Source organism: Octopus sinensis, linkage group LG2, assembly GCF_006345805.1.
Source record: "Octopus sinensis linkage group LG2, ASM634580v1, whole genome shotgun sequence".
Classification (NCBI taxonomy): Eukaryota; Metazoa; Mollusca; class Cephalopoda; order Octopoda; family Octopodidae; genus Octopus; species Octopus sinensis.
In genome coordinates, this window is record NC_042998.1 from 197379346 (window position 1) to 197389905 (window position 10560).

General features: G+C 35.7%; 1 protein-coding gene across 1 annotated transcript in view; it reads right to left on the reverse strand.

Moving 5' to 3' along the window:
- Positions 1-9024, reverse strand: part of LOC115228616 (rho GTPase-activating protein 11B-like) — a 53437-nt gene extending 44413 nt beyond the window's left edge. The window contains exon 1 of the mRNA XM_029799176.2: positions 8281-9024. Coding sequence (XP_029655036.1) covers positions 8281-8400 — 120 coding nt within the window. The 5' untranslated portion in view covers positions 8401-9024. The remainder of the gene's footprint in view (positions 1-8280) is intronic.
- Between the last annotated feature and the right edge of the window lie 1536 nt (positions 9025-10560).

Below are 10560 nucleotides of genomic sequence, written 5' to 3' on the forward strand. Positions count from 1 at the left end.
AGCGTCAGTGAAAATACCTTGTGGTATTCATACACACATCTGCTCTATATAGAGAGTTATTATAATAGATGGTACACCTAGCTTCTCTATATACAGATACATGGTACATCTAAATTCCATGTAGTGTTACCCTAGTTAACCACTGATATAATCTTTTACTCTTTTACTTGTTTCAGTCATTTGACTGCGGCCATGCTGGAGCACTGCCTTTAGTCGAGCAAATCGACCCCGGGACTTTGTAAGCCCAGTACTTATTCTATCGGTCTCTTTTGCCGAACCGCTAAGTGACGGGGACGTGAACACACCAGCATCGGTTGTCAAGCAATGCTAGAGGGACAAACACAGACACACAAACATATACACACACACACTTATATATATATATACATATATACGACAGGCTTCTTTCAGTTTCCTTCTACCAAATCCACTCACAAGGCATTGGTCGGCCCGGGGCTATAGCAGAAGACACTTGCCCAAGGTGCCACGCAGTGGGACTGAACCCGGAACCATGTGGTTGGTTAGCAAGCTACTTACCACACAGCCACTCCTGCACCTATGTCCAACCATTCCATAATTCTGTTATTCTGTGTTAACTAACGACATGAATAATATTCTATAGTAATATCAGAGGTTGATTCAGAGCTTGAGTTATCAGTTTATGCCAAAGAAAGAAATATTGGTAAGATAATTTCTGCAGAAACATGACTAGAATGTATTGTAGATGTCTACAACAGCTAATTTGACCCAATGTGGTCGCTTGACTTGCTAGAAATAACAGTCGAATATCTACTATCTTAAAAGGAGTGAAGAAAAAATTGGATAATGTATTCCTAGAAATGTTTCATCTAAAAAAAAAAAAAATGTTTGCAGCCCTTTTGATTATAGGTTTATCTGATCAGGGCTGACATAGGGGTTAATAATAACACTAGTTATTTATTGATATTTTCATCTTATTCATTTAGGAATACTCAGTCATTAGTAATATTTCCTGTACTTTGAAAAAAAAATTGATACATCAAAGGGGGGGGGGATCTATTTTGATGACTAGGATGACTAAGAAATCTATTTAATAAAATGGATTTTCTGCAACAAATTTTGACATATTATTATTAGTTAAATTAGGAAAGATCAAGGAATGTTAATCAATGTAAATTTAAAAGAATTGGATTCGAAGAAAGAAGGTTATTGGTGTGCTATAATAAATGGGAATACTGGGAATACTAAAGGGTATATTTTAGTCAAGTAAATGTCTGGGATTTGAGAGAGTGCAATTTGTAAATTCTAAAACTATTAGTGAAAAATGAATTTGGTTAATAACTTTGTTTTCAGGTTCTGTCCCACGTTGAGGCATTGAGTAAGTGTTGTCAAGTATAAGCTCTCTACACAACAGATGCCTTGTGAGTGACATAGCTGCTGGATGGAAATTGTATAGCAGCCCATCATGCCTTGTGTGTTTACATTCCATGTTGCCACATGACACTGCTTGAGCAAAATAGGGACGTCATGTTACTAGTCAGTGTAAACAATACATTCTGTGTCTCTGAAAAAACCAGTGGAATAAAAAAAAACAAAAACAATCCATTGTTGAATGAACCAAATTCTATGTTTATGCATCAAGAATTGCCTGAGCCTATAACAAAATGATTCAATGCATATTAAAGTACGTTCCACCTTGTAGCGAATGGGTGTCTCCTGTTGTAGGTGTATAAAAAAAACAGATAGACATCTACACGTTTTTAGTAATAAGTGTTGATCAAAATTTGTTTAGATTTTTATCTGACCCCTAATATTAAATATGCTTTGCATTCATTAGCTTGGATGAAGTATCTTTTGCAAAATTTGATTGCAATGGAATACTTTACAAATCTTAAATAAATAATAATTTCAAAGATAGGAGTGGCAGGAGTGGCTGTGTGGTAAGTAGCTTGCTAACCAACCACATGGTTCTGGGTTCAGTCCCACTGCGTGGCATCTTGGGCAAGTGTCTTCTGCTATAGCCCCGGCCAACCAATGCCTTGTGAGTGGATTTGGTAGACGGAACTGAAAGAAGCCTGTCATATATATATATATATATATATATATATATATATATATATATATATATACATATATATATATGTGTGTGTGTGTGTGTGTATGTGTTTGTGTATCTGTGTTTGTCCCCCTAGCATTGCTTGACAACCAATGCTGGTGTGTTTACGTCCCCGTCACTTAGCAGTTCGGCAAAAGAGACTGCTAGAATAAGTCCCGGGGTCGATTTGCTCGACTAAAAGGCGGTGCTCCAGCATGGCCGCAGTCAAAATGACTGAAACAAGTAAAAGAGTAAAGAGTATATCCCTACCATTAGCATCCCAATTATTTTGAGAAGAAGGATACAAATGCCTCAGAGCATAAAGGCTGCCATCTTCAAAGTGTAGTAGGAAAGACGAGATGGCATAGCATAAAAATACATATTCTACTACGATGACGCATTTGGATGCAATTATCAAAGAATTGAACCTGAACGGTATGATTCTATTGGATTGCTGGAAAGATGAAGGCATTACTATTAATTCAGAGAAATGTAACAAGATATGTTGGGGGATATTCCATTTCAAAGAATGGCGTCTTTCTAAATCAACTTTTAGTCCTGAAAATATTTAAGATCAGTGAACTTTTACAGTTTGTATTTGTCAAAGTATTCAGAAATAGTAGAACAAAATGTGAATCTGGTTAAGCAAATAATGTCCAGTACAAGATATTTGAAATATAATTCCAAGACTCTTGTCAATATATTTTGATGTCAACAAAAATCTCACTAACAATTTAATGTTAGTAAGCATTCTGTGGAAGGAATTTTATTGATGTATAATCACTTAGTGCTATATTTATGGAGGAGATTAACTGTTATTAAGTCTAATTATTTAAACATCGGGAGGGAGATTTAAAAAAACTGTTTGCAGTGCAAACCAAACCTGTTGTTATTTGGTAGAAAATTCCTTAAAAATCTATTTTTGATCCTCACAAAATGTGTTATCCAATTCATAGAATTTGGTTTTGAAAAATGTCAAAGGAAACACCATTTTTCACTTTCACGTACTCTCTTGGCTACATTTCAGACAACCGCATGGGGAAAATTTTATACATTGGATAGGAACTCATGTGTAACATCTTGAAAGCCTAGCTTCAGAGACACCCTGGAATCCAGTAGTAAGGAAAATCACATCCAAAATAAAGAAAAATGTGTGAGATCATATAATGATCCCCCAAAGCTGAGGGTCATAATAAGCAGATCAAAAACAGATTAACTTTGGAAAATAGTATTCTTTGCAACTGCAATCTTATTGTTCCACTTGAGATATCCAAGAGATAATTAAAATTGTTCATGTGGAATTACTGCTCTGTGCGATCATGAAATATAGTGACTTTATGCAATTTTAAACCTACAAAACAAGTTCTAAATTTGCAGAACTAAAAATAAAATTCTAAAAAACAAAAGCTTCAAAAGAACAGGTTTCATTTGTGGCCTAAGAACTTAAATTCTTAAACTCATGGATACATGGACCATCACCATGTTAATGCTATTAGATTGCTTATTGCAATAGGAGGGACAAAAGTTTATTCATGTTTCTCACAGGAAAAGCTCAACTATAAAATAGGTGTTACATGTAGATTTCTCTGGGAAACATATGCCGAAGGGTTTGGTGTAGGACAACACAAATTTCATGATAATTTCTGTTCTTGGCTACAGAAAATTGGTCTGCATTCCAAACAACACCTCTCATATTATCAGTAATCAAATGGAATGACTGGTTCAAACGAAATACAGCAAAAACATTTTTTCCCCAGGAAGCAAAATGCGAGTCATTCTGGCCCTAATTATTATCCAATTATTATACCACTCCACATGCTAAGTCTTGTGGGTTGTTAAAATCCGTACACACTTCACTATGTCCTATTCCATAGATAAACGGATGTAGTTTAATGAAATAATGGCCCAACACCAGAAAGTGAAAACATTTTGAGGCAAACAAAATCAACACTGCTGTCATAATAAGGAACAAGATTAGAAATTTGGCTCACAAAGACAAATTCACACCTATGAATTACTTAAACAGCTGAGGATGATGGTGACTCTCCTGGCTTAAGAAATACTGGGCTAATAGTGTCATTGGGCAAAGGGCTGAACCAGTAGTGGAAGGAAGGGTCCTTAAAGGAAGTGCTCAATCTAGTGAAATATGAAGAGATGGGTACAATACTGTGTTATAGTAAGAATGCAAAAATAGTTAAAAATTAGCTCTTCATACTTATTCATATAAAGAATTGACGTATGAACATTAATAAATTCACAGTAATCAAAAGCTTAATTAATAACATTGTTAAACTTCAATACATTATAAATTGCAGTGAATCCAAGTGGGATTGGTTTGCAAGTAAAAACATAAAACAAGTAACATATTTAGTGTAAGGCAGAAAACCATAAATTTCACACACAGTTCACACTTTGTGCTCAATAGCTGTTTCATTAAGATAAACACCACCAAATGTATAATTAAGAACTATTTACCCAAATCATCAGGAATGTTATGTTTATCAGAAAAACATTACTGATTAACAAACATAACACAACATCCTGGAATATTTAGGTAAACAAAGTTTTCAAATTAATCTAAACATATATTATAATTATGTAATTATACACTTGGTGATACTTGTTATTGAAACAGCTGTTGAACACATGAAGTGTATGTGAGATTCATGCTAAATACTTTGATATTATATATAGTGCGCACACACACACACACACATCTGCACATACACATACATATATACTTTTCTACTCTGGGCACAAGGCACGAAATTTTGGGGGAGGCGACCAGTCGATTAGACCGACCCCAGTACGTAACTGGTACTTAATTTATCGACCCCGAAAGGACGAAAAGTATAAAGACAGACGAAATATCGCTAAGCATTTCACCAGGCATGCTAATGTTTCTTATTTCTTTATTGCCCACAAGGGGCCAAACAAGGACAAACGGATTAAGTCGATTACATCAACCCCAGTGCGTAACTGGTACTTAATTTATCGACCCCCGAAAGGATGAAAGGCAAAGTCGACCTCGGTGGAATTTGAACTCAGAACGTGCAGATAGACGAAATACCTATTTCTTTATTACCCACAAGGGGCTAAACACAGAGGGGACAAACAAACAGAGTAAGTCGATTACATCGAGCCCAGTGCGTAACTGGCACTTAATTTATCGACCCCGAAAGGATGAAAGGCAAAGTCGACCTCGATGGAATTTGAACTCAGGACGTAACGGCAGACGAAATACCGCCAAGCATTTCGCCTGGCGCGCTAACGTTTCTGCCAGCTCGCCGCCGTACACACATACAAATATTACACAAACGGTGGTGTTCCAGCATGACCACAACTGCATGGGTGAAACGCGTAAAAGAAATATACACATATACAAATATATGCGCGCACCGGGTCCAGTCTTCGCTAGTAGTACCCAAATATATACTTATAAATATACACAAATTTTAATATGTACACACACATACACATTATATAAATCTTCTTTATATATAAAAAAGTGAAGTTGTGTGTCTGTATCCTACGATTTAGATTCCTAACTGCTCCCACATTTTGCAGTTTAACAAAAACCGGGTATCTTATAGTCGTGATTCATATCGAGCCCTTCTGGGTATTAGCGCGCGTCTACGATGAGTCTACGATTTAAAAAAGAATTTACCATCATTTTTTCCATTTTAATGCATTTTTTCGCTATTATATGAGGGAAGTAACTCTCTAAAAATGTCTACGATGAGTCAACGATTTAAAAAAAAATTTACCATAATTTTTTTTCCATCTTAATGCATTTTTTGCTGTTTTTTGGCTATAACTCCCTAAAAATGCTTATATAGTTATTTCCCTTACAAACCCGAGCAACGCCGGGCGATACTGCTAGTATACTTATAAATATACACAAATTTTAATATGTACACACATACACATTATATATAATGTCTATAAATACATTTATTTACACATGCACATACTTATAACAGGACGAGAATATTTCATTATACCCTATATCAAACCGGTGAACTAAATTTCCATCTTTGAGAATAATATGATTCCAAAGGCCACAGATGTGTGTGGGTGGGGGAATAATCGATGAAATCGACATCGGAAGATTGAAGACACGACACGACACACAAGTATAGGATTTTCTTCAATATGTTGCTTTCCTATTGAAGAGAATATTACAGGATGAAGAGAATATATGGCTGCTGCTTCTAGCAAAGAAGCATATTATTTGAAGCAGGTGCCCGAAGGAACCTTCTTAATCCCTTTCTTCGATGTGACCACCACCACCATCATATATTTCTTTATTGCCCACAAGGGGCCAAACAAGAACAGACAAAGGGTTCAAGTTGATTACATCGACCCCGGTGTGAAACTGGTACTTTATTTATCGACCCCGAAAGGATGAAAGGCAAAGTCGACCTCGGCATCATAACTTGCAGATACCACCACCATTATAACTTGCAGATACACAGACGAGCTAACACTGAAGCCACTACATGGTCTCTTAATTGCTAGAAATAGATGGCCATATTTCCCTATCGTATTGAAAATGGTAGTTTTTGGTAGATTTATAGTTATAAAAAATTTACCGAGTTTTCCACGGCTAGATGCTTTTGACTATAAATCAACTAATTTCACAGAAAGGGGAACCTTAAACCTGCTAGTAATAGCAGCACTCCTAAATTTGTCATATTGTAATTATAAATGCCGACTGATGGACAAGTTGTTTCAAAACGTGAAAAGAAGACAATGTATGTGTATATGGTGGAGATTGTAGACTGGACAGTTGAATAAAAAGCAACAGGGATGGTATATTGCCGAGGTCGACTTTGCCTTTCATCCTTTCGGGGTCGATAAATTAAGTACCAGTTACGCACTGGGGTCGATGTAATCAACTTAATCCCTTTGTCTGTCCTTGTTTGTCCCTTCTGTGTTTAGCCCCTTGTGGGTAGTAAAGAAATATATATTGTTACTCTACATATTTCGTTGCTGGGTGACCACTTAGAAACGTTAGGGAACTGGGCACCTTTTGTGACCCTTTTTTTGCATAAAGTCATATTGTTAGATCATGGCTTAGAGCTTGTTATTCTAAATAAAAAAAAAACAAGTCAGTAAAGAAAATAATATAAAATAAGTCAGAAAAGATAGTAAAATAAAAGAAAAGAACTTTGTGAATAGGTAAAGTATCTTATTGTTTGAGTTCGAACCCCGCCTGGATTAATCAATTATTTTTTCCCATCATTAAAAGGTTCGTTAAAAATAAAAATAAACGAACATAAAATAGATAACGGAATTTATTCAAATAACAAAAAAAAAAAACCTTGTATATATTTGTAAATATTGGGAAGAAACTGGTATAATAAACATAAAATTTAAACACTTGTTTTTAGACTGTTTTTCTTTTCTTCCCCCCTTTGTTCTTTTTGTTTGCATTCAAAAACCTACGCCTTTTCCCAGGTGCGTGTATATATATATATATTATATATATATATATATATATATATATGTATATATATGGGTGGATCAAAGTGTCTGTACGTTTACAATATACACGTTTTGTATGCGTGGGTATCCAGAAAACCACAACTCCCTTCAACTGCAATTTACATATACTTATGCAGGCAGTAATTCTGTTACTAGGCTCTGTGCCCCCCCACTCATACACCAATATACATCATCCTCACAATACAAAAACACCAAATAACATTTCACACGATACTTACAAGCCATACATATATACATATATAAATATAGATAATATATATATATGGGGTTAGCAAAAAAACATTGCTTCATCCAGCAAGAGATGAATATAATTTAATATACACCAGATTTAAACAGGGCTACTGTATTCCATTCTTACAAGAGGCTTTTAATCCTGTGCGCGTGTGTGTGTGTATATAAATATATATACATATGTAAAAAAAACATAATATATATATGTGTGTGTGTGTGTGTGTATATGAGAGTATATGTTATATATATATATGTGTGTGTGTGTATATATATATATATATATATATTTAAAATCACAATAAGGGTGAGAAAATTGAATATTAATTAATAACAAGCGTTAGAGTGACCACATGTGGTCCCTCTCTTGTTGCTTATATATATATATATATATATATATATATATATATATATATGTGTGTGTGTGTGAGAGAGAGTATATATATATGTGTGTGTATATCACCTACCTCAGAATGTACTGAACTCCAAGACTTCTTTGGAACCTTGATTCTATTATTCCGGAGAGAGTTTATGATGTAAGAACGAAGGATTTGGACTTCTTCGTTATTCAAATCGAAGAATTCCATCCTGAAATATTTCAGTTTTTTTTTTTTGTCTCTCTTTTATTATTTCGTTTTGTTTTTTTGTTTTTCTTTCTTTCCAAAAACAAACTCCAAAACACAGTCTTTCGTCTGAAATTCTTTGATTTTAATGCTTGTTGCTCGTTATGAGGATCTCTTTTTGAACGGAGCGCTTTTCAAATCCATGTAACCAACGTATACACACCTACACACTTATCAGGGTGTATATATATATATATATATTTTATATTATAGTGTATTGCAGTGTATAAAGGGAGAGGGAAAAGCACGTAGAGACGAAACTAGTGCGAATTGTGTCCAGGGATAAGAAACAAAGGTTTGCTTCAAACGGTTTTTTCTTTTCTCCGACAGATTCGGAATTGGTTTCGTGAAGAGATTCTTTCTGTTGACCTCAAAAAAAAAACGGTTCAATTATTTTTTGTCACATATATATATATATATAGATTAACTGGAAGATCCAATTAGTCGTTAGCAATGCATTGGTAAGGTTTTATGTTGTTTATGGTAAGGCCATTAAAAGCATTTGTGGTGGTGATGAAAAAAGAGGAAAACCCAGGAGGAGGAGGTCTGGATGCTGCTTGCGTCTCCGTCTCGAGGAGGGAAACTGAAATTCTTCGCTGCTGCTGATGCTTGCTTGCTGCTGCAAATGGAGCTGACCTCTGGCGGCAGAAATCGGCGTCGCCAGAGAAACACGGGAGATAACCAGGAAATTAGCAAGTTGCAGCCTAATTTAATTGCCCTGATCGGTGCGTGATTCGTAGAAGTCCGCTATGAATTGTATTAACGTTAACGATCCTAATTCCCCACCCCCACCCCACCCATTAAGCAAATGATTTTTAGCTCAATAGAGGGCAATTGATAGGTTAAAATTCGAAAAATCAAACTACGTTAAACTTACAAATTACAATTTTCTCAAGAGAAAAAAAATGTTTTATTTTGACACATTCTACCAGTATACGAAGTTTAAAAGTGTTTAGTTAACTAGAAATTGTGTTGACATGTGCCGTTCAAAAGGAAAAGATCCGAGAAAGAAAAAAAAAGAGATTTGATATCAACATATATTAGCAACTGTGCTGCATTAAATAACGGTATCTAAACACAGATAAGGCGGCGAGCTGGCAGAATCGTTAGCACGCCGGACGAAATGCGTAGCCGTTACGTTCTGAGTTCAAATTCCACCGCGGTCGACTTTGCCTTTCTTCCTTTCGAGGTCGATAAATTAAGTACCAGTTACGCACTGGGGTCGATATAATCGACTTAATCCGTTTGTCTTCTCCGTGTTTAGCCCCTTGTGGGTAGTAAAAAAATAGGTATTTCGTCTGTCGTTACATTCTGAGTTCAAATTCCGCCAAGGTCGACTTTGCCTTTCATCCTTTCGAGGTCGATAAATTAAGTACCAGTTACGCACTGGGGTCGATATAATCGACTTAATCCATTTGTCTGTCCTCTCTGTGTTTAGCCCCTTGTGGGTAGTAAAGAAATAGGTATGTAAACACAGATATGAGATATACATAGAAGTGAGGAATAATCTATAACTCCTATCACATCGTGGATGTTTTACAAAGAATATAATGAATTTGTAGAATGATATCTACACAAGACGTCTTGCACTACTTATGTACCTTTATGTTCTCAGTTCAAGTCACAACAAGAACGACTTTCCTTCCCTATGGGGTAAATTAAGTAAATATCAATCAAGAACGGATGTCTAAGATACAACCAATATTAAATCAACCCATATATTTGACTGGTTTATTTGTGGACACTGGAAAGACAACAGACAAAACTTAACTCCGGTGGAATTTCAATTCAGAACGTAAAAGGCTCTAATTAAATGCTGTAAAACCGACGATTCTACCGCTTTCCTTATTTTGTTATGTAGACTGGATCATCTCTAATCAAACAGACTTAAAATCAAGAGACACTGAAGGCAACTGTGACCACCCCATCCTTTGATTTTTAGATACAGTATAACTAGGGTCACATTTAATGTATCCTCTTTTAAGATGGCACATTTGGCTGCTGTTTCTAGCAAGTTGAATGACCACATAAAGCTGGGGGGGGGGGCACCAAACTATGGCCCAAGTACCGGATCTGTCCTGCCGCCGCACTGTACATTTTGTGTAAGTACCTGCAATGGCAGTT